General features: G+C 38.0%; 1 protein-coding gene across 1 annotated transcript in view; it reads left to right on the top strand.

Annotated features, from left to right (window-relative positions):
* Nucleotides 1-23,364, top strand: part of LOC129752909 (uncharacterized) — a 132,064-nt gene extending 108,700 nt beyond the window's left edge. The window contains exons 6-7 of the mRNA XM_055748697.1: nucleotides 11,389-11,462; nucleotides 22,936-23,364. Coding sequence (XP_055604672.1) covers nucleotides 11,389-11,462; nucleotides 22,936-23,364 — 503 coding nt within the window. The remainder of the gene's footprint in view (nucleotides 1-11,388; nucleotides 11,463-22,935) is intronic.
* The last annotated feature ends 1,851 nt before the right edge of the window (nucleotides 23,365-25,215 follow it).

The raw sequence follows: 25,215 nt of genomic DNA on the forward strand, positions 1-25,215 counted from the left end.
TTTGTCATTTTTGTCATTTTTGTCATTTTTGTCATTTTTGTCATTTTTGTCATTTTTGTCATTTTTGTCATTTTTGTCATTTTTGTCATTTTTGTCATTTTGTCATTTTTGTCATTTTTGTCATTTTTGTCATTTTTGTCATTTTTGTCATTTTTGTCATTTTTGTCATTTTTGTCATTTTTGTCATTTTTGTCATTTTTGTCATTTTTGTCATTTTTGTCATTTTTGTCATTTTTGTCATTTTTGTCATTTTTGTCATTTTTGTCATTTTTGTCATTTTTGTCATTTTTGTCATTTTTGTCATTTTTGTCATTTTTGTCATTTTTGTCATTTTTGTCATTTTTGTCATTTTTGTCATTTTTGTCATTTTTGTCATTTTTGTCATTTTTGTCATTTTTGTCATTTTTGTCATTTTTGTCATTTTTGTCATTTTTGTCATTTTTGTCATTTTTGTCATTTTTGTCATTTTTGTCATTTTTGTCATTTTTGTCATTTTTGTCATTTTTGTCATTTTTGTCATTTTTGTCATTTTTGTCATTTTTGTCATTTTTGTCATTTTTGTCATTTTTGTCATTTTTGTCATTTTTGTCATTTTTGTCATTTTTGTCATTTTTGTCATTTTTGTCATTTTTGTCATTTTTGTCATTTTTGTCATTTTTGTCATTTTTGTCATTTTTGTCATTTTTGTCATTTTTGTCATTTTTGTCATTTTTGTCATTTTTGTCATTTTTGTCATTTTTGTCATTTTTGTCATTTTTGTCATTTTTGTCATTTTTGTCATTTTTGTCATTTTTGTCATTTTTGTCATTTTTGTCATTTTTGTCATTTTTGTCATTTTTGTCATTTTTGTCATTTTTGTCATTTTTGTCATTTTTGTCATTTTTGTCATTTTTGTCATTTTTGTCATTTTTGTCATTTTTGTCATTTTTGTCATTTTTGTCATTTTTGTCATTTTTGTCATTTTTGTCATTTTTGTCATTTTTGTCATTTTTGTCATTTTTGTCATTTTTGTCATTTTTGTCATTTTTGTCATTTTTGTCATTTTTGTCATTTTTGTCATTTTTGTCATTTTTGTCATTTTGTCATTTTTGTCATTTTTGTCATTTTTGTCATTTTTGTCATTTTTGTCATTTTTGTCATTTTTGTCATTTTTGTCATTTTTGTCATTTTTGTCATTTTTGTCATTTTTGTCATTTTTGTCATTTTTGTCATTTTTGTCATTTTTGTCATTTTTGTCATTTTTGTCATTTTTGTCATTTTTGTCATTTTTGTCATTTTTGTCATTTTTGTCATTTTTGTCATTTTTGTCATTTTTGTCATTTTTGTCATTTTTGTCATTTTTGTCATTTTTGTCATTTTTGTCATTTTTGTCATTTTTGTCATTTTTGTCATTTTTGTCATTTTTGTCATTTTTGTCATTTTTGTCATTTTTGTCATTTTTGTCATTTTTGTCATTTTTGTCATTTTTGTCATTTTTGTCATTTTTGTCATTTTTGTCATTTTTGTCATTTTTGTCATTTTTGTCATTTTTTGTTTCGTATAACGCAAACAAAAAAAATGAAAACTGGAATCCTAATTTAAGAAAGAATTCAGATTTCAGAATATGGCAAGTATGAAATATGAATGAAAAATATATGTAAAAATCGACCTTGAACTTGAATTTAAAAGTTCGAATTCAAGAATCCAACTAAGAAGTACAATGCAGATCGAGAGAGTTGATTCGTGAGAGTCATGTAGAAGAACCGTGGCAAAAAAATCGTTTAAAAAGAAGTCGTGTTAGAAAAACTGAGCAAAACCAAACCGTGTAAAAAAACCTTAGTGATCACAGCTACATGCAATGTAGAACCGATTGTTACGTTAGGTAATACTGTTTTGGAACCATTTGAAAGGCAGCTCTGTGGTTTCAATCAAAACTGTAACTGTAACTACTGTAATTTGCTACTTTGAATATGGATTAGCCTTTGTTGGTTCTTGAAGATACTGAACTATGCTGTACGGTGGGCTTTCGCTCCATTTTTGTCTCTTTTTTTTGTTATATCTGCTTTTCGAAGAATTTTCTGGACTCTCATGATACCTACGAAGACACATTATTACGCAAAGAGATGAACTCATCGCATGTATGAGGCAGAACTTAAAACCCATCGAAAAAGACTCGCAGCCATCAAAGTAACTTCAGTAAACAATGTCAATTCTTAGCAAGATACGAGAAAAATATGAGTTTCTGTTCAGAAGTAGCTGTAGCTAGATGAGTCAAGCTAGGCTAGGGATACCATACGTACTCTTTTAAGGGTATATGTCCTTTTTTCGATCGAGAAATGGACGTAAAGCATGGATCATCAGAAATCTGGACGCGCTGTTTATTATACCATAGCGCTCCTAGTTGTCGGATCTGGAATTTTTTGACAGTACTTTGTTCGGAAATGTTTCCTCTATCAGTGCTGAAAATTTCATTACGATTCGTTTTGTTCCAAAAAAGTTACACGTGATAGTAGAAGCCGCAAGACGAAAATTAATTTTGGACACCCACGTTCAAAAACCCGATGTGGTCTGGTTCAAAAATCGCGAAATCTAATTTGAGGAGGCTTCCTGACCAAAAATTTTACAAAGCCACTGGTCGGAGTGATGTCCCCATCAAGTTCAAATTCGTTTTTGCCAATAACTTTGCAGAAAAGTGTTTTATCTGGCAAGATATTTGGAGCTGCGGCCGAAAAAGCCCGGTTTTTTGTGAAAAACAAGACCATGGACTCCGAAATGTACAAGGAGGAGTGCCTGAAAAATGTTTTTTTTTCCTTTTGTTTGATCTCACAAAGAACCAGTGAAGTTTTTGCTAGATTTAGCTAGCTGCCACTACAGCGAAGAGGTACTACAGTGGTATCGGGCCAACTGGTGGATTTTGTCGAAAAGGACGTCAACCCACCCAGCTGCCCTCAATTCCGCCTTATCGAAAAATTTTGAGCAATTGTTAATCAGAAGATGAAGAAGAATGGTAGGACGACTCGAGATGCAACAGAGATGAAGAAAATGTGGAACAAAATGGTCGCTGAGGTCAGGGTGTCAAAACTCTGATGAGTGGTACTCGACGAAAAGTTCTAAATTTCATCAAAACAACATCGGAATATTGTTTTTATTATTTTTCCTTAAAAGTGCAGTAAAAACCCTACAATTTGAGCACAAAACATTTTGATTTCGTTTTCATAGCTCCGAGATAGACCCTTTTTAATGCGTCCAGATTTGTAGTGATCCATGCTTTACTCTTCTTTTTGTGAAGTTTTACCAAATGTACTCTTTTTTTGTTGAAAGAGTATTATTCAATTTTATGAAGTTGTTTCACATCTTATGCTTAAACTACGAAAGGAATAAAGCTTTCAACAAATTACTGTTACATCTTGTTTTCATATATATCCATATTTATTTTTAAAATATAATTTTGCTTTAAACAGTTAGCGCGATAACCGCCTTTGATTATGCAAATAATCAATATGCTGAAATTTTAAGTAATAGTCTTCAATGCCTCGTACACAAATAAAATGAGCACAAATTTCAAAAAATGTTTGTAAAGCAAATGTACGTGTACAAAAAACTGTTTTTAAATTTTTAAATTCATGTTTTTGTGGTTTAAGAAAAAATAAAATCGAGAGGCGTCCTAAAGAATACATACGTTCGATTGATTTCACGATAAAATCACATTTATTGTTTAGTTTTCTGATATATGTGACATCGGACACGATGAGCTCCTACACAAGATGCCTTAGGGACTTGCTTTTTATATCATAAGGCTAAGCTGCTTTTTATGACAAACGATAAGTGTACTTTAGTACAAATATCGTTATCCACAGATATGTGAGAGACATTTATTACATTCAGCCTTTTTAAAGCCCTAGAGATTTTTTTTAACAAAACAAGGATGCTGTCTATGTTTCTTTTTCGCCAGTGCTCGACCCAAATCAAAACTATTCGGAATTGAAATTCATATCAGAACAAATATTGCCGTAGAATATAAATGTTGCAGCTTCCGAAAGCTTCACCTAGCACCGATGAAGAACATTTCCCAAAGGACGAACAAACCTTGATCATTACTCTTCCTCTCTGTATATCTCATCCGTCAAAGTGTCCGTCCTAGGTACGTTGTACACCCGGAAAAAATCGATACCCATTCGTCTCCATATTTTGCTTTTCCGAGTTATGAGTGCAAAGCTAGCGCTTATTTTTTTTCTTCTCTTGGTCGGTAATTCCGGGTGACTGGGGATTGAATATTGAGCGCATCAAAAATTTATTATACCGTAAAGGGTTGTTGCCTTATTGAATTCCACCGTATCGACGAAAAACCCAAAAAGGTCAAGGGATAGCAAGCAAATGCTATTTCGTGATTTTGTTCCCGAAAATGCGTTTGAACACATTCCACTCAAGCTTACGCCGCGTTCATTCAAACAATTTTTCTGGAATTTATTTCCATTCCGCTAGCCGAGGTATTTTTTTTTTAAATTCATAATATTCCTTCATTTTTATAGTAACATTTATCCATTTTTTAACACAACCAAACAATCTTCGTACTTTTGGTTAACTCATTCCCATCTGCTGAAGAAACCGAAAACCAAGCGAAATTTTCTGATGGTTTTGAAATGTGGCTACATTCACAGAGCGCTGTTTAATAAAATGATCAAATTTAAAATGTACGTTTCAATGCATATCGAAAGACGGAGGTACGTAAAAGTTGCCATATCATTGGTCGAAATTAAACTTTCCGAAAGGAGCTTTACAAAACCGAATGTGTGATGAACGTATTCCACTCGATAGGTTTTTCGTTCTCCGTATAAGTGTGATTGAGAGGAAGCAAACGGTTTTTGGCAAGAGGCAATATTGTGAGGAAATTAACTTTTCCTGGCTTTCCATGGGAGTTTTCCGCCTTTTACGGTTTTCCAATACACACGCTCCTCACAAAGCATTCGCAATTTTGATAAATGGGCCCTCGATTGGAAATAAATAAGTTTTAATGTTTTAATATGGATCGCCCATTAGGTCGAAAAGTTTATCTTCCGGGTTACTGTATTTAACATACGTTTACCAACCCAAGGGTGGAGAACAATCGGGTGCCTTTTATGACAACCTCTGCTCGACTGATTGATGTTTGTTTTTGAAGAATCATTATTGCTCATGATGAAGGGTTTCGAAAATTTCTCTATTGAGGTTATGGGTACTGTCTTTTTTTTAACAAACTTTCATTTAATGATTTGAAATAATAGGTGTAAAATAAACTTCTATAGTTGAATTTTTTTTACAGCCCAAATCCGAGAGCCGCCAAAATTTACACAGTTGTTATTGAATTCAATAGAAATCCAAAAATGGACTTCGGGTGGTGGAACCTTTGCATTTGAAAATCACCGAAAATTAAATGCTGCACAAAATGAACTACGTTCTGATATGAGATTTTTATTTTTATTTACATAGTATTCCGTCTCACGACATAACTTGACGAACATAATTCCTAAAATTCACTCGGTTCATGGCAACCGTTCTCCAATTTCTCGGGCACCCCACGTTCGCCAGATCACGCTCCACTTGGTCTAACCACCTCGCTCGTTGCGCCCCCGCTCGTCTTGTTCCTACCGGATTCGTAGCGAACACCTGTTTTGCAGGACAGTCGTCCGGCATTCTCGCAACATGTCCCGCCCAGCGTATCCGGCCAGCCTTCACCACCTTCTGGATACTGGGTTCGCCGTAGAGTCGCGCGAGCTCGTGGTTCATCCTTCGCCTCCACACTCCGTTCTCCTGTACGCCGCCAAAGATGGTTCTTAACACTCGTCGCTCGAATACTCCGAGTGTACGCAGGTCCTCCTCGAGCAATATCCATGTCTCGTGCCCGTAGAGAACAACCGGTCTAATGAGCGTCATATACAGGTTACACTTCGTGCGAGGGCTAAGTCTTCTCGACCGCAGTTGCTTGTGTAGTCCATAGTAGGCACGACTTCCGCTGATAATTCGCCTCCGGATCTCACGGCTGGTGTCGTTGTCTGCGGTCACCAGTGAGCCGAGATAGACAAAGTCTTCGACTATCTCCAGCTCGTCGCCGTCGATCGTGACCTTGTTATTACTGGACAAGCGGGTTCGGTCGGTCTCGGATCCGCAGGCCAGCATGTACTTCGTCTTGGACGTATTAATCATCAACCCAATCCTTCCTGCTTCGCGTTTCAGTTTGCGGTAGATCTCCTCCACCGCCGCAGATGATCTGCCGACTATATCAATGTCATCGGCAAAGCAGATAAGTTGACTGGATCTGTTGAAAATCGTGCCCCGCATTTCGCCCACCGCTCGTCGAATAACACCTTCTAGCGCCACGTTGAACATCATGCAGGATAGACCATCACCTTGTCGAAGCCCCCTGCGCGATTCGAATGAACTCGACAATTCACCCGAAATCCGCACACAGCACTGCGTTCCATCCATCGTCGCCTTGATCAGTCTGATCAGCTTCCCGGAAAAGCCGTTCTCGTCCATGATTTTCCATAGCTCGTTACGGTCGATCGTGTCGTATGCGGCTTTGAAGTCGATGAATAGATGATGCGTAGGGACTTGGTGTTCACGGCATTTTTGGAGGATTTGCCGCAATGTGAATATCTGGTCCGTCGTAGACCGTCCCTCCATGAAGCTGGCCTGATGACTTCCCACGAATCTGTTTGCTTGTGGCGTTAGGCGGCGGAGTAGGATTCGGGACAACACTTTGTAGGCGGCATTGAGGACAGTGATCGCTCGGTAGTTCTCACAGTCCAATTTGTCGCCCTTCTTGTAGATGGGGCATATTACCCCCTCCTTCCACTCCTCCGGTAGCTGTTCTATGTCCCAGATCCGGATTATCAACCGATGTAGGCAATCGGCCAACCTGTCCGGGCCCATTTTGATGAGTTCAGCTGCGATGCCATCCTTCCCAGCCGACTTGTTTCTATTCAGCTGGCGAATGGCTTCCTTAACTTCACTCATCGTTGGGAGTGGCTCCTCTTCGTCGTTGGCTACGCCGGCGATGTACCTTCCCCCACCGTCTTGATCTCCTGCATGTGCGCCGTTCAGGTGTTCATCGAAGTGCTGCTTCCACCTTTTGATCACCTCACGATTGTCCGTCAGGATACCCCCGTCCTTATCCCGGCACATTTCGGCTTGCGGCACGAAGCCTTTGCGGGATGCGTTGAGTTTCTGATAGAACTTTCGTGTTTCTTGGGAACGATGCAGCTGCTCCAGCTCCTGGAGCTCCTCCTCCTCCAGGCGGCGCTTTTTCTCCTGGAAAAGTCGGACTCGCTGCCTCTTCCGCTGTCGGTGATTTTCCACATTTCGACGGGTGCCTCTTTGCTCTACTGCCGCCCGCGCGGCATTTTCTTCGTCCATCACCCTCCTACACTCCTCGTCGAACCAGTCGTTCCGTCGAGATCGCTCCATATAACCGATGACGTTCTCCGCCGCACTGTTAATGGCTGTTTTGATGGTATCCCAACAGTCCTCGAGAGGGGCTTCGTCAAGCTCGCCCTCTGCCGGCAGCGCTGCTTCGACCGATTGCGCGTAGTCTGCCGCGACCTCAGGTTGCTTCAGTCGCGCGATGTTTAACCGAGGCGGGCGCAATATGATGATATGAGATAACGCCTTGATTAAGTTTATACATTTTCATATGTTGCAGGATTTGTTCTAAGATTCTGCAGAAGAAAAGTGTGAAATATAGAGACACCGTACATTAAGGAATAGATATTAACTTTATTAAAAACAATTTTTTTTTAAACGCACACATAGGATCTCAATGAAATTTCATGTTTCTTTGAAGAGATCTTCTTTCTTTAACCCTAAGTTAGGGTTACCATACGTACTGTTTTAAGAGTACATGTACTTTTTTTCGATCGAGAAATGGGTGTACTCTTCTTTTTGAGAAATTTTAAAAAATGTTCTCTTTTTTTATGAGAGCCATTTTATCAGAAAAATAAACTTGCTTGTTTCAGTATATGAAGTGTGTTTACCACATCTTAAACAAGTAATACGAAAGAAATTCAACTTATAAAAACTTTCATTACCTTACATGAATATCTAAAAATCTTTAGACCGTAATTTACAGTGAGCGCAATAAGCGCCTTTGAGTATGCAATAAACTCCCGAGGGGTTATCAACGAGCAATAAAGCAATATATATACTATAATCCTTCCTAGAGCAATATCTAACATATTGTTTGTTTAAAGGAAATGTTCGCGCTTAAAATCTCTTTTTGAAATCAAGTATTTTATCGATTTTGGTGTGGTATGTCAGCATAAAATCAAACATTTCTTTTCCTTCGAATAATACAAATAGAAATATTCAGTCCCTGACTTTTCTCTTTCCATTAGTTGAAACAAAATTATGAGAAAATTTATAATTGTCATATAATTACCCTAAAACCTTGCCATTACCATTTTTATCCTAAAACCTTACCAAACCCGGGCATTGGATCATAACATTTTCAATTGAAAAACAAGACAATATCTAGGCAAATCTGACCAAAATCCAGGCTTCTCTCGTGAAAATTCAAGAGAAAAAGTGAATTGAGTCACATCAGCGGGGTACAATTCAAATTATACAATTCCAAAAAATGTTTGCACGTGTATTTCGATGAAACAAGCTCAAAAAATCATACATTATGTTAATAGAAATGTAATTATGGTTTGAATTTTGCTTAGATTTACAAATTTTCCTCGAATTTTTGCTCCACATCCAGATAATCGGGTCAGACCGGGCTTTTTCTATTTTTTTCTGCAAAAACATGCAATCTGGGATGCTTAAGCTTACCTATTACTTACTTACTTACTTAACTTACTTAATGATCCCGCGCCGATTCTCCGGTACATAGGGCCGTGGTAAAAGACCTCCACTGTGGACGATCCGGAGCCAGCGTCTTCACCTGGTCCCAGTCAAGATTTTCGTCGACAGTTCGGATTTCAGCGGCTAGGCATCGCAGCCACGAGTTTCTGGGTCTGCCTCTTCTTCGATGACCTTCTGGATTCCAATCTAGCGCCTCTCTGCAAATCTCATTTTCATCTTTCCGCAGCGTGTGCCCAATCCATCTCCACTTACGTTCCCGAATCTCGATTTCTAGCGCCCTTTGATGACACCGGCGAAGTAGTTCATCATTCGAGATCCAGTTGTCAGGCCACCAAGCGCGGATGATGTTCCGCAGGCAGCGATTCACAAAAACTTGCAATTTTCACGTCGTAAACGCATATGTGCACCAAGTTTCGCACCCGTACAACAATATGTATATTACGTTTGAGTTGAAGATTCGGATTCTCGTTCGTAGGCGTTCAGTCGTTATCTGGCTACCAAGATACTGGAAGCACTCCACTTTCTCAACTTGTTGCCCAGCTACCATGAAACTGGAGGGATTTGCTGTGTTGATCTCCATCGACTTGGTCTTTCCGACATTGACTTTGAGACCTGCTGCCTTGGAACTTTCGGTGAGGTCGTCGAGTTTGCTCTGTAAGCTTACCTATTACTCCCAACAAATTGACAACGTTCGAATGAATTTAAATAACACTATTTTACTCTTTTGGAAATTTTTTTCATTGTACTCTTATTTGTAAAAACCACCAGACCACAGAAAGTATACTTTGTATCCCATGACCGGGATTTGATCTCATGAACCTTAGCGTAGATGATTTGAAAACTAACCACTATGCCAAAGTCGCTGGCAAATCATAGGAACTTTTACAATTTTTGTCAATTAAAACAGAAATAATGGAAACAATTTATTTGAAAATCAAAATTCGGAAATAATTTTATTCAAAAAATAAGAAATTAAATTTCCTTTGATGCATTTAAAAGGAAAAAAATATTTACGATTTTAATAAATTTGTTGAACTTGGGCATTTTAATGTCATTCAAACAATCCAGTATCAATGTATTGGAGGCCATGCTCATCATATGCTGTATGGAATGAACTCGGTTCTGATATAAGATAGCGCCTTAATTTACACTACTAATTTCATACAATGACATGTCCCTCAATTGCTGCATGAAAAGAATTAGGTTCTGATATTGGAAACCGCCTTTATGTATACTATTATTTCATACAATGGCATCTCGATACAGCTGTATCAGTTCTTTTCCCCAAATTTTACAGATATTTTCTTGATCTTGATTGAGATAAATTCGTATTCTTCATGCACATTATTGGATCTCTAAGAGTTTAAAAATAATTTTAATTCCGGAAAATAAAAAGTTCATTGAAGAACCTCAAGGAAGAGTTGGTTTTTGATTTTCATACATTTTTCAACTTGAACAGAGGCTGAGATCACTATTCCAGTTTCCAGATTTATGTAGCATCCAATTTTGAATTTCTGATTGTTATATATGATCCACCTTGTTTTTTAACATGTACATTGACAGTAATTAAGTTGAAAAACACTATTAAGGCGGAATTGAAAAAAAAAGACAGTGTTAAAAATGCACAAATACAGTGTTTTTGAAAAAAAAGTGAGCGTGAATCAGGTGGAGCCATTCGTGAGTAGTTGGTTTGAGCAAATTGTTAATATAAACATATCTATGCTACTTCGGTACAGATATTTGCTAAATAGTCATTGGATTTGTGCAACCTCTTCTATGGGCGCACTACACATATATGATTGAACATATTCTTAATCTTCATGCATGATATTACATGTTTTAAAGTTTCAGTGTTAGTAATTTAAACCAGAAATTATGGAAACAATGAAGAATCTACGAGGATAGATTTTTTTTTATTTCCATAAATTTTTAGAAATTGAGCATTGGAAAATCAGGTATACGATCCATTGAATGACATGCCCATCAAATGTTTAAAGAAATGAACTTGTTTCTTATGTTGGATAGCGCCTTAATTTAAAAAAAAAATGTCATACAATGCCATCTGTTGCAGAAGAAACGTGTTAAATACAGAGACACCGCTCGTTACAAATATATAAACTTGATTGAGATAATTTTTATTCAACATGCACATTATTGAATCTTTTACAGTTAATAATATACACACTCAGTTCAGCTTCTTGTTTGATAACGTGAGTTTGCAGCTACGCTACTAATATAACGCTTAGTGATTTGGCAATTTAAACTTTAAATACCAATAAGACGGCTTCAGAAATATTTGCAGCCAACACCTTGAAACGAAATTAATCAACAATTACTGCAAGGACGAGAAACGAAAGTTTTCTCACGGAAAACTTCTTCCAGAGTACCAACACGTTTCACTCGAGACAGGGTTGATCTGAAATTAATGAAAATCTAGACCCATAGGACCGAAATGCGATTATGAACATCATATGTCAAAGTGCGGAATTTCGGATACAGTCCCAATGCTGCTGCGAGCTGCTAAGAGGCTCAATGGTATCAAAGTCTTGTCTTGCTTTTGCCACACAGTCCCTCATTTCCTGCGAGAATTAACTTCCGCCATACCACCAACAGCAGCAGCAGCATCAGCGAGAATTCTATCCGTGAGTTTTATTTTACGATTATATGTATGGATGGAAACAGCCGAGTGTCTGTCCGTTAGGATGATTCGGCCTTTTTATATTTTAAAGGTTAAAAAATATATTTTACCATAATATTGATGTCACGTTTAACGAAAATTTGGCTTGAACCAAACTTTCAATACGAAAGTTTATTTTCTCTTAACTTTTGCATATCGACGCCATCAAGTATCATATCGCATTCCATGGCGCCAATTTCGGAAACATCCTGTTGTACATATACTTATTTCTGTCGCTTTGATCATCCTTTTCACGTGTGAACGGCAGCATGGTGGCAGTTCGGTGAGTAAGGTCTTGTCGCTTTTGTTGCACGTAAACTTTATTACCGCACACTGCCAACCATCTCGAAATTTGAACCACCCACCACTCGAAAAATCTCATCCTCATATGTCACCTGAAAAGGAAGTCAACCACCACCAAGAGTCGGAGCCAAGAGGTTACTCTCGAGTTTCACCCCAAACGTAATTTACCAGTTTGCGGTACATGGTTCACTGAACAATGGAATTTCTAGCGCTTGCTTGAGGAACATTTTCACACATGAAAGCACTCCTGTTAGAAAAAATAGTTTCTAATCGCTACTTCCGCACATCAGTCCACATTCCAGGAATTATGTTACGTCAGAAAATAGTTTTGTATTACCCTGCTTTGGCATTCTGCTGGGCAATGCGGGAGGAATGATTCAAAACCCCAACTTTGGCATGACAAAAATGTGAGGTCACTCTGGTGAACGGTCCCGGAAGATACGTGTTGGCAGACAAGCGTATCGTTCATCAATTTTCTTTACGCGAATGCTCTGAACATAAACAGTGAAGTGACAAGGACTGTAGCTACTAGCTATAGAGCTAGACACAACGATTGATATAATTATAATCCCTATCATCATATTACGATACACACATACACAAGTATGTATAAAAACCACACATATACATACAAACCTCTCTTGATTCGTGTGATGCTTGTTAGTCGCATAGCTCGCAGCGATTCAGTTCGTTGAGTAAATTAAATTTATCGGATCCCATATTTCATGAAGTCCCCACCGTTCCTGATTATAGTCGAATATGGCTGTAAACCATGCCGGTGGGCGACGGGAAGCTTGGATTTGGTGAAAAGTTAATTGCATTGCTGATCTAAACAGACTGCTGTAATATCTGTTTGCCATGGATGCTGTTTTCTACACATATCTATATAACTGTAATATGACAGTTGAAGTGTTTTGAAGTTTGAACTGCAGGAATAAGCACTCGACGATAATTAAACACTAATAATTGAATTAAACCTTAACAGTTAAATGGAATTCTAACGTTTATAACATAAAACTCTCTAAAATCTCATCCCATCATTATACAGGGTACGCCGTCTATATGTAACTATCAGATTTTATTGTTGAATGAAGTTCAAAATGGGGTAATTTGAAGCCGATTTTGACAGATAAATGTAATTTCGAAACGTCATTTAATGCCATTTTAGCACAATGAAAGAACACACTGATATTGAAGCGCTTTACATCGAAAACGATTCTTCATTTGAGTAAACTGTTAAATAAATGGCACCTTAAAAATATTTTTAAATTTCATTTCAGAAATTGTCACCCTAAGGAAACTTTGTTCTACAAAAGCTCCACATAGTATTTTGATTCATTAACTTTATAACTGAATCTTTATTGCAGACATGAGAACAGTTCATGGAATATGTACTGTTCATTTGGCATTGGCATTTCAGTCGGAAGGAAGCAAGCACTAGAATTTACAATTTTCCTTCCTCAAGAGATATCTAAATTTTTTTCAAAAATAATTTTAGATATCCCTTGAGGAAGACCAAGACCAAAGGTCAAAACGTCGGGCAAATTGTAAATTCTAGTATTTGCTTCCTTCTGACGGAAATGCCAATTTAAATCATAAAGATTCAAAACTCAGAATTCATATTTAAACTTGATCAAACGACGCTAAGATTGGAAACTCTGAATTTTAATTTGAAAATCAGATTCAGATCTGACGCTACTCAGAACCAAAACTGTAATCTAGAAATCAGATCTAAAATTCTACAGAGATTTTCTCAGGAAAATTCAGGTTTAGAATTGTGTTTCTTTTTTTTTTGTAAGCTATTCTCTTCACTTTCAACTGCTATAATTCAGGAACTATTTATCAAGAATTCAGGTTTTTGTGGGCTCAGTTGGCCATTCGGTTGCTTCCTGAGCCAATGCCCGTTAGTACGAGCCCAAGCGAACATCGAACACAGTTGTACCGGGCATGGACTCCAGGTGGTTTTATAAAAAATCAGGACACTATGAAGAAAAGATCAGGATTTTTCAGGACACTACAAATTCTGCTTAAATTGTATAAATAAAGGCGAAAAACATATATTTTAGACGCCTTAATTTATGCAGGCGAGCCGAAACTTGGCTGGCCTGCAGTTTATATGGAAAATCACCTTTTAAATATCATCTGAACCGAACATAATTATCGGTGAAACTAGTTATTACAGATTTACTCGGTATCCTGATAATTTGAATATATATACAATTGCAATTAAGATTTTGTTTTTGAAAATCAGGATAATTTCAGACATTTTAGACCGTTTTCCAAAAATCAGGACAAATCAGACCATTTGAAAAAAAAAACAGGACAAATCAGGACATTTTAAAAAATCAAGGCGGTCTTTCGAAAATTAGGACAAATTCTGATTCATTAGGACTCCTGGCACCTCTGGTATCACCTCTTATTCACAACTCCTATCTCTACCTCCCCGTGGTGCCGGCTGGGGTGCGAGTAACCTAAGCGGAGATCGGGTACCCAACCCCGGTGGATGCTTTGGTCGCATGCAGACTGAGAAGGTGGCCGCACGCGTCTGTTCCCCAGGTCAGGGGCGGCGTGCAACAACAACCGAGCGTCTGTTCTCCAGGTCAGGGGCGGCTCAAGCAGCGTCTGTCTCGCAGCGAGCGGCTGAACTTATGAAATGCGGCTCCCGCCAGCTAAGTCTAAGATGGCAGCCCCATCGCGGGATAGGGACTTTAGGCTAACAACCTACTGCTCCCGATTCAGGAATTGTTACGGAATCCGAAAGAAATTACCGACCTGGAACTTTGGCGACGACTTTTAGCATGAAAACACGGACACGAATTGGAACCTGGAACGTTTTAACCCTTGCCCAACAAGGTAAACTGGAACAACTGGCTAGAGAGGCTAGCCGCCTCAAACTTGAAATTCTGGGACTGAGCGAAGTCCGTTGGCCTAATACTGGAGAACACAAGACACAATCCGGGCAAGTCCTGCTTTACTCTGGCATACGAGGAGAACATGCTACTCGAGAACGAAGAGTTGGTTTCCTGTTAAGCCCGCAGGCCTACGCGGCCCCTCATTAGATGGGAACCGATAAACGAAAGAATAATCGTAGCCAGATTTAGAACACGGGTTAGAAACCTTACAATGGTCCAGTGTTATGCGCCATCTGACGTTGCCGACTTGCAGGAGAAAGAGCAGTTTTACAGTCAACTGAACAGCGTGGTAGAGAAAATTCCGAAGGGTGACATTCAAATCCATTTGGGCGACTTCAACGCAAAGATTGGCTCCGACAATCAGGACCTTGAGCGCATCATGGGGCGCCATGGTCTAGGACAGATGAGCGAAAATGGAGTGCTGTTTGTGGAATTTTGTGGCAACAACAACATGGTGATCGGAGGATCGCTCTTCCCCCATCGACCAGCACATAAGGTCACTTGGGTATCCCGAGATGGCCGAACAGAAAATCAAATTGACCACATCTGCATCAGCCGAAAATGGAGAAGGAGCCTTTTTGATGTTCGCAACAAATGAAGCGCAGACATTGCATCTGACCATCACCTCGTCCTTGGCGAGATACGACTGAGAGTTGCGCGTGTCCAACGGCGCGAGGAGAAAGTCGGGTGTCGATACGACGTTCGCCGGTTGGAGAATCCAGAGGTGAAAAGGACATACGTTGAACAGCTAGAATCCCGAGCCTCGGAGCTGCCGACAGACGGAACAGTCGAAGAACAGTGGTGTGGAATCAAGAATGCCTTTATCACGACGAGCCATGGTACTCTCGGTAAAGTTTGTGGAAGAAGAAGTGAATGGATGTCGGATGAAACTTGGAGGATGGTCGATGATCGGAGAAAGGCGAAAGTCGGAATTGAGCAGGCATGTACCGGGTCAGCCAAAGCAGCCGCCCGCTTACGATATGCGGAGCTGGAAAAGGCAGTTAAACGAGCTTGTAGACGAGACAAGAGAGCCTGGACAAACTCCCTAGCCGAAGAGGGAGAAAGAGCCGCCGCCAATAAAGATATCCGATTACTATATGACATTTCTCGCCGCCTCAGTGGTGCAAGGACTAATGCAAGAATGCCGCTGAAAGACCGAGCAGGTCAGTTATTGACTGATCGAACAGATCAGCTCAATCGATGGACTGAGCACTTCGAACAACTCTTCCGAGTCACGAATAGCGATGGCCAACAGAACCCGCAGCTCGAAGCGCCAACAGTGAGTCGCATAAATGGCGTCAACTCGGAAGCGCCCTCGCTGGCTGAAAGCGACAATCAAAAACTCTCTTCTGCTGGTGTTCGTTGATTTCAAAAAAGCATTCGACCGACTTAACCATGAAAACATCTGGGCGGCTCTAAGGCGAAGAGGAGTACCAGAGAAACTAATCCATCTCATCGAAGCACAATAGGAGGCATTTACGTGCAAGGTCTCGCACGACGGTGTCTTGTCCGAACCAATCCCGGTAACTGCTGGAGTGAGACACGGATGTATTCTATCACCGCTACTTTTTCTAATCGTAATGGATGAGATTCTGATTGGATCGATTGACTGTGCACCGAACCGAGGATTGCCGTGGAATCCTTCAACAATGGAGCAACTGAACGACCTTGACCCGGCTGACGATAATGTTTTGCTCGCCCAAACACAACCAGATATGCAGAGCAAACTCGACGACCTCACCGAAAGTTCCAAGGCAGCAGGTCTCAAAGTCAATGTCGGAAAGACCAAGTCGATGGAGATCAACACAGAAAATCCCTCCAGTTTCATGGTAGCTGGGCAACAAGTTGAGAAAGTGGAGTGCTTCCAGTATCTTGGTAGCCAGATAATGCCTGATGGTGGTACCAGAAAAGACATCGAAACCCGGATCAGAAAGGCCCGATTTGCGTTTGCGAGTCTCCGAAACATCTGGCGGTCACGCCAGATCTCTCTACGAACGAAAATCCGAATCTTCAACTCAAACGTCAAATCCGTATTGCTGTACGGGTGCAAAACTTGGTGCACATATGCGGTAACGACGCGAAAATTGCAAGTATTTGTAAACCGCTGCCTGCGGAATATCATCCGCGCTTGGTGGCCTGGCAACTGGATCTAGAATGAGAAACTACATCGCAGGTGTCATCAAAGGGCGCTAGAAATCGAGATTCGGGAACGTAAGTGGAGATGGATTGGGCACATGCTGCGAAGAGATGAAAACGAGATTTGCAGAGAGGCGCTAGATTGGAATCCAGAAGGTCATCGAAGAAGAGGCAGACCCAGAAACTCGTGGCGGCGAAGCCTAGCCGCTGAAATCCGAACTGTCGACGAGAATCTTGACTGGGACCAAGTGAAAACGCTGGCTCCGAATCGTCAACAGTGGAGGTCTTTTACCACGGCCCTATGCACCGGAGGATCGGCGCGGGATCATTAAGTAAGTAAGTAAGCACCTCTGGTACTGGGAAAAGATTTTCAATAGGGCTTTTGCACAGTGCATTAGTATTAGTAGGTAAGCCGTTGGGCAAACAAAAGTGACAGCTTCATGTAAATTCAATAGGAGTTGTCGAAAAAAAGTTTTTTTTTATAAAAATGATGAAAAACAGCAAAATATATTTAATGAATAGCACGTTTTTAAAAAGCCAACGCAATTGTAAATTGTTTGAAAATTTCTGGTTTCGAATAACATGTGCTGAGAAAATGAAGGTTCTGTTAAGTTTTCAGTGGGAGAAGAGCAAAAATTGCTGATAATTCTCACTAAATTTCGCGACGGAAGTTCTTAATTTCATCCTCTTGTATGTATGTATGTATGTATGAATCCACCTTGGGTTTGCGGCAGCGCCGCGGTTATGGCCAAAAAAATAACCCACGCGTCCATATTGGCTACCATGCAACACAGTTATAACCTCTCAATGAGACTTTTAAGGGAATAGAATCGCAAGCAGAGGCACTTACGGTATCCAGGGTATAAGTGGAGTAGCCTCGAGAAGCTATTACCATATTGTTGACTAACCAAAATAGCATGTAAATTATAATCCCGCCCCCAAGGCTTCCGAAAAAAGAGTGCGTCCATATTTTACAAAAAGTAATCAAATACTATATTTTTCTCACCCATGCCAAATTCCCTTGACATAAATTGAGAAACGTCCAGTATTCGAAACGGGTAACGAGCACATACCGCTACCTGCTCCTTTTGCAAAACAAGGATCCCCTGATGCCCCAACCCGTTTTTTCGCTTATTAAATACCATTGTTATAAAATAGTATAATATAATACATATAATTTATTTGAATATAATATAATATAATATAATAGAATATAATAATTATAGAAATCAATATAATATTACATAATATAATATAATTTGAAATAAGAATATAATATAGATAATACAAATCATTTAATTTATTCCTGAAAAAGATAAAAAATACAATTAATGCATACCTCTAAAAAAACATGAAAGATTCAATTCTGATAACATACGATAATGTAAATAAATTAAGAACATATTTTAACTAAAATAAAAAAATCTAAATAACTCAAAAAGTGTTTTCGAAGATCATTCGCTGGAGATATGCTATAGAAAATATTAAAACATGTTAATATGAATTATATTATTCTATTGTCTCGACCTAGACAAGAACATGAGATACAGTGATGCTACAATTGATATGAAATATGATGATTATAATTGAGCACGTGCAAAATATCTGTTAAAAACACATTTTTAAAGTACAAATTCAATAAAAATAGTAACGTCCTTACACAAATATTATTAAAATATTGTTATCTAAATATAATTGATGATGAAATCATTTATCCTTTGGAAAAGCTGTAAAATAAAAAATAAAAATTATTCTACTTGAACAATTATTTTAATTGATTTTCAAACATTATTAATTTTTACAGATTTATAGTTCTTCCTCAATTGATTTTATTAAAATATCAGAACGTAAAAGAGAAAAAATTCAATGAAATATAAATCTGCAAAAAATAAAATTTGATGACAAAAAATAATAATCAAACAACGGATCAGTTATACTTTTATCTAATCTTGATTTACTATCAGTAAAAACAAAAATAATTTTTTTCTGTCAGCCTGAAAAATGAGCTTACAGTAGTATCCTATATGATATATTCATTTTCATATAGGAATATTTATATTTTCAAATAATGCCTTTGAATATATAGATGAATATGAATATATAGATATGACCAATAAATATAGTACAATTTAGATTAGTGAACTGGATCAAGTTTTGAAAAATACCACCAGGTTACCTGAGAGAAAATTATTCAAATTCTATTTTGAAATTACACAAAAGAGTCTATCAACGATTATAAAGACTTAAAATGCATCTATGGAAATTAAATGCAAATATGCTGGTACACTATAAACGATAAATTAACAAAACAAAACAAAACCCGAGTCTCTTGACGACAATAAAAAACTATTTTTAAACTTGAATTGCATTTAAAAGCTCCATTCCTGATAACAGCACTCCACTAATCGAATGGCAATCATATGACAGAATGTTAAGCAGCAACAAGGTCTACAAATAATGTTTATTGTAGATTATACCTACATTTGCCTTTTATTTATATAAAAACAAAAGATACAATAAGAAAAATTAAAATATTGCTTTTATTAAGTAATTTTAGGAAGTTTCATTTCAATTTTATTTTAAGAAATTCAATGATAATGTTGGTGATTATTAAAATAAAAAAAAAAAAAAGAAATCCCATCGCTTTGGCCGAACCTGTGAATTTATATGAAAAAGTTGTTAAATATGTACATTTATGGTGGACATATAAGATGGTACAAGTACAGATATAAACATATAAAATTTGATGACCTGATATTTAAGCGATGATAAATACAATTACAATAAATAATGATGAAGTAGGCAATGATGATGACTTGATGCTCGGCTCTGACCATTCTCTAGAATAATTGAAACAATACTTGAACAGAATCATTTATTGCATATTAAATGATCACGGAATAATCAAATAACTATAAAAAATAAAAAATAAAACTCTTTCAGTGATCAAAGGTTGTTGAAGAATTAGAAGTTAAACATAAAATAAAATATTGTAATGGCTTGTAATGAATGATATTTAATATAATCAAACATGAATTGATTTGTTACGATGTTACTTAAATGCTGTTACTTAAACGATGTTACTTAAATGCTGTGAAAAAGATTGAAATAAGAATTAACCGCAGTAATATTTCACAGGATAATGAAAATGCTGAAACAAAATTTAAATGTAGTTTTTAAATGAGCAGATTGAACCTACATACAAAGATGATGGTAATCATACTATCATTTTCAAATTGTTTCAAGGCACGACATAGAGCACCTTGTACTGATGATATATCCTAGTTGAAGCATATTTTGGTTGTCGGAAAAACTTTCATTCATTTCACACTCCCAAAAGAGAGATAGATTCAACAAATGTAGCCCAAGTCATTCTCAAGCAAAGTATTATGATTATAGATAAATTTTAAAAGAAAAGGAGTAGAAACATGGATTATCAAAATTTGTTGAATGATTGTTTTAATTATTTCTATCGAGAAATTAAAAAAAATGGGACGGTTGGCAACTCTAGGCTTTTTACTCGATTACTATCCTAGATAGAAAGTCACTCACACTATTAAAACGTTATTGATCGATTTTGATATGAGCTTAATATAAATTTCTGAACGCTTTCCAATTCAAAAAGATTACTGGACATTGGAAACGAGCCTAAATATAGTTTTATTTGCTATCCGATGGGTTTTTCACCAAAATAAGCAGTAAATTGTAATAAAAGAAAATAACAGAAAAAAATACACTTATCTTATTATTCCTTTGTACTTTTTGGCGGCCGTTCAATTTGACCGTGCAGAGTGTCGATGCTTTAGCGACGACAGCGAAAGCTCACCAAATCGCACTTATGTCAGCACCACCTGGATTTCAGTTTTGGAAGTGCTTGTTCGGAAAGCTCTTTCTTTTGGCGTCATCGATCAACCAAAGTATTTGGTAAAATGAAAAAATCGACGAACCGAAAAATCACAACACCCGCTTTCAATGTTCTTTTTTTCATTCATAATCACAAAATCAATCAAAACTACACTGTAATCTAGATCACACGCACTTTTTGCATCGAATAATTTGTAAATATATATTTTAACACATTTCCAACACTCAATTCGAACCTAAATTTTAATCACTGAAATTTTCCTGCCTCAACTAACCAGTGTTCCCAAGCCGAGTCGGAAGTTCTTAATTTCATCCTCTTGGTTCAAAATCCTATAAAATAGATCAAAGTCCGTCTTCAAAGGATCTGATGGAAACGTTTCTGGGGCCTTTCAAAGATAATTTCCTTTTTTTCAATTTTGCTCTGCTTGGTTTCGTACTGCAATTAACGTTGAGGACCAAACATATGGAAAAAGGGTGCGAAATAACAATAGTACCACTTGTGTTTCTAAACAAAAACAAGATTATTTCTAACACTTCACTGTGTAAAAGTGAATAATAATGCAACTATGAATTATTTGAATAGATAACTGCATTTTAAGTAGTGTTCTAGAATGCCCAAGGTTTTCCAAGGTTTTAAAAGGAGGTTTTAAGAGATGCTCTTCTAGAATTAAGGAATTTGTAATTCTTATCAAACTACTTACTTACTTATTAAAATTGACCTGAAATGATGAAACAAACATTCTGGGTATATTTTGAATCAGAAAAATACAGGTTGGAATCCAAAAAATTTAGATTTTTTTCAGTAAATCTCACTTTTTCCAGTTTTAAGTCATAGATGGCAGCATTTTCTTGCAGTTAAAATCAAATTAAGTCTCAATATTGATTTGGTAGGGACCCAACAAAAAAAAATTGATTTTCCAGGTTTATTTAGGCCCACATTCATCATTTTGAGGTAGTTTTCCAACACAGTTTCGTTGGAGTTCACGCTGCAGAAAGCTTTTCCGGATTTGAAAAAAAAAAATCATCAGCGCAAGAATAATATACCGAAGCCAAAATTCTTGCTCATCTCAACTTCCGATTCAATTTCAAATCATACCAATAATCCTGCTAGCCGTCTGGTTTATCAAGCGCCATCGGAAAGTACACAATTATTCTGATTATCGGTTCTTAAGATAAGTTAACCACCGTTAATTAATTTTGTAAATTTATTTTTCGGCATATCGGTGAAAAGTAGTTCTGAAAATTGATAGAGATGGATAGAGAAGTGAGAAGAAAATTTTACAGATGCCAGTGTAGGATTGGGTTATTGCGAGCTGCTTTTTTTGAATGTGTACCTACCAAAGCGTATTCAAAACTTTGGTAACAAACAATGTTGTGATTACTTCTTCTTACATTTTAGTACATACACTTTAATCCTTAATCCTGTTCCCAAATTCTAATTCTGAATTCTGATTCTGAATTCTGATTCTGAATTCTGATTCTGAATTCTGATTCTGAATTCTGATTCTGAATTCTGATTCTGAATTCTGAATTCTGATTCTGAATTCTGATTCTGAATTCTGATTCTGAATTCTGATTCTGAATTCTGATTCTGAATTCTGATTCTGAATTCTGATTCTGAATTCTGATTCTGAATTCAGATTCTGAATTCAGATTCTGAATTCTGATTCTGAATTCTGATTCTGAATTCTGATTCTGAATTCTGATTCTGAATTCTGATTCTGAATTCTGATTCTGAATTCTGATTCTGAATTCTGATTCTGAATTCTGATTCTGAATTCTGATTCTGAATTCTGATTCTGAATTCTGATTCTGAATTCTGATTCTGAATTTGTTACCGCTTCAATCCTATTTTTCGAAGCGGAAACAATCCTACGGATGATACAGTATTTTTTCTTTGTTCGCGTTAACTTGTTTTGTTTCTTTTTGAATAATGGCTCGTTAGTTGATGTAAATTTAAATTAGTTTCGTTAAATTATTGCTTGTACGCTGTTGTCCCAATCGGAGTAAAGCGTCAACTGACAGTTGACCTATCTGTCAGTCCATATATTCACCGGATCTTCCAGTTATAGGAGAGAGGAGTTTGGAAGAAAAGAAGAGAGGCGACATCTGGTGAGCGAACACTGGATCTGGAGTCTCTGGATCCAAAAACTCGTTCACTTAGTTCGAGACCAGGAAAGTGAATAGAGCAAAGTCCCGAAAAAACCCTCACGTTTTCCGTAGTTCGGATCTAGTGTGCGTAGTGGAAGAATTTGGAAGAATTCGGTGGTAGTTCGGTTCCGGTATCCCGGTTCCCCGTTCCGTACCGTCCAGATAAGTCTGGCGGTAACCCGTGAGGTGCTGTCGCAATCATCGTTACATCAGATTCGACAGTCTGTGCCCCGATTCTTCCCGCCCGTTCCGAGGAGCGTCACGTTGCTTTCCAACGCTCCGTCGGATAAAATTGTCTCGACCGCACCCGCTGGAATTGCCCTAAAGCGGATCCGAACGACACCCGTGGAATACAGTCAACGTGGTGAAGTGTCCGGTAAACTTCAAAGGACGACCCACATCAACGAACCAACGACCAACATCTCCTTTGGTGAACCGGTTGGTGGTTGCGTACAACATTTCCTGCAACACCGATCGAGGTTGGGCCCACTGGGAAAGTAAGGTTAACGCGGCCCAGTTAGCGCCCCTACGACTTCCGGTGAAGGAGGATCCTGCACTTTTAAAACCGATGGCCATCAATTACCTGCTGCCCCGAGGACTGACAACAAAACGGCAAGTCAATAAAACTAATATCTTTTGTAATTCCGTCTGTTAATATTTATCCTATTTGTCGAGCCATATGATATTGTCTTGTCCGCCAGAGATTGTTCCACCTTGTCAGATACGATTGGTTGTTCCCATTCTCCCTAGGACGACGTAGCGACCCTGAGAGAACATTGTAAGTATCGTCTGAGCTAGCTGGGAGTATTGGCCAAGGCCTCTACTTTCAATTGGCGATCTAGCGGAAAAGAAAAATACTCTTTTTTAAGATTATTAAGAGTATTAAAAGTAGTAATACTCTTAAAATAGAGTATTTTTCCAGCGTTCTTCAGGGAGACACGACTTCCGGTCGTTTCATTAGCTTGGTTTAATTTATTTGGAACGTTTTGTCGAGGGGAGCCTACAGATTGTGATAAAAAACCGCTTAAAAGTGTACCCGAGCGAGAGGGGGGCGGGGAGATTTCAGTTTAGACGTTTTGGAGAACCGTTCAGTGTTTAAGATCGTTCGTTTCTTTGCACCGCCTAGTTGCTTCTTTCCAACGGGTCTACAGGACCTAAGCTTTCAAAAAATATTCATTAATTTTCGGTTACTTCCAGGTCTAACTCGTTCGTATTTGCCATCCATAATGGGGACAAGTACAAAAGAGTTGAGGAAGAGATTCGAAAGCCGTTACTTAGAATTAAGACCAGATCTTCTCGAAGATGTAGAAATAAATGGAGAGTTAGGAATGAGGGAGGTAGAAATTACCGGTGACAGTTCGTTAGCCCGGCGGAGAAGAATTTTGCGTGATTTATTGAGGCAAGAAAAAGAAAAAGGCCTTCCGGAAATGTTTATTTCTGGGTATCCTGAACAGGAGCTCATGATTTGTACCGAGAGGTTAAACCTCATTGAACAGACATCTCAGTTTACTAGTAAAGATCCCCCTAAGGTAAAGCATACTCTTCTTCATTTAGCCAACCGATTGGCAGTCTTAGGCGGTAATTCCGAACCCCCACTTAGAACGGAAGCAATCGAGCTTCTGAACCGCGTTTGCGAACATCTGGATAAATGCTTTCCACATGATGTACAGGAACCTACCGAAATGCAAGGGCTTATAGAAGATCTGTTCGATAAAGCAGAAGGAGGTGAAACGGGAGATTCTGGCGCGGAGAAAGAGGCCATCGAGTGCCTAAAACGCATGGGGGTTTTATCGATAAACCCTGAGAAGCCGGACGTTAACGGTTTTCGCGATTCGCTAATAGCTTTAGAAATGGAACTAGCTACACTTCGAAATATGCATTCGCATTCGGTTGCAAATAACGCGTCAACGGTATCTTCTAACCCCTTACCATCTTCGAGTATTCCTCCGCGATACACCGGAACGATCCCGAAAAGTTACGACGTTCCCAATAGCAGTACGACTGTTACAGATCAATATTCGCGACCGGTTACAACCCCGATAGTAACTTCATCGATTTACACCAGCAATTCTTACTTACCGTGCCCAACTACAAATCCGATTTCGACGCACTATCAATACAAATACCCTGAGTACCCCGTTCAAAGAACCATGAACCATTTCAACTCGAACCCTTACAACCCACCACCAAGCTCGACGGCTTGGCCTAATAGCCATACTCAATCCTTGGTACCCTACGGTGCATCAATCCCACCCAATTATCAATACCCATTACCTACCGTTCAAACAACAAGCTCATGGTCGCAATTACCTCGCTCGTGGGCTATGACATCTCACCATCCATCGTTACCGG

This window comes from Uranotaenia lowii, chromosome 3, assembly GCF_029784155.1.
Source record: "Uranotaenia lowii strain MFRU-FL chromosome 3, ASM2978415v1, whole genome shotgun sequence".
In the NCBI taxonomy this organism is placed as follows: Eukaryota; Metazoa; Arthropoda; class Insecta; order Diptera; family Culicidae; genus Uranotaenia; species Uranotaenia lowii.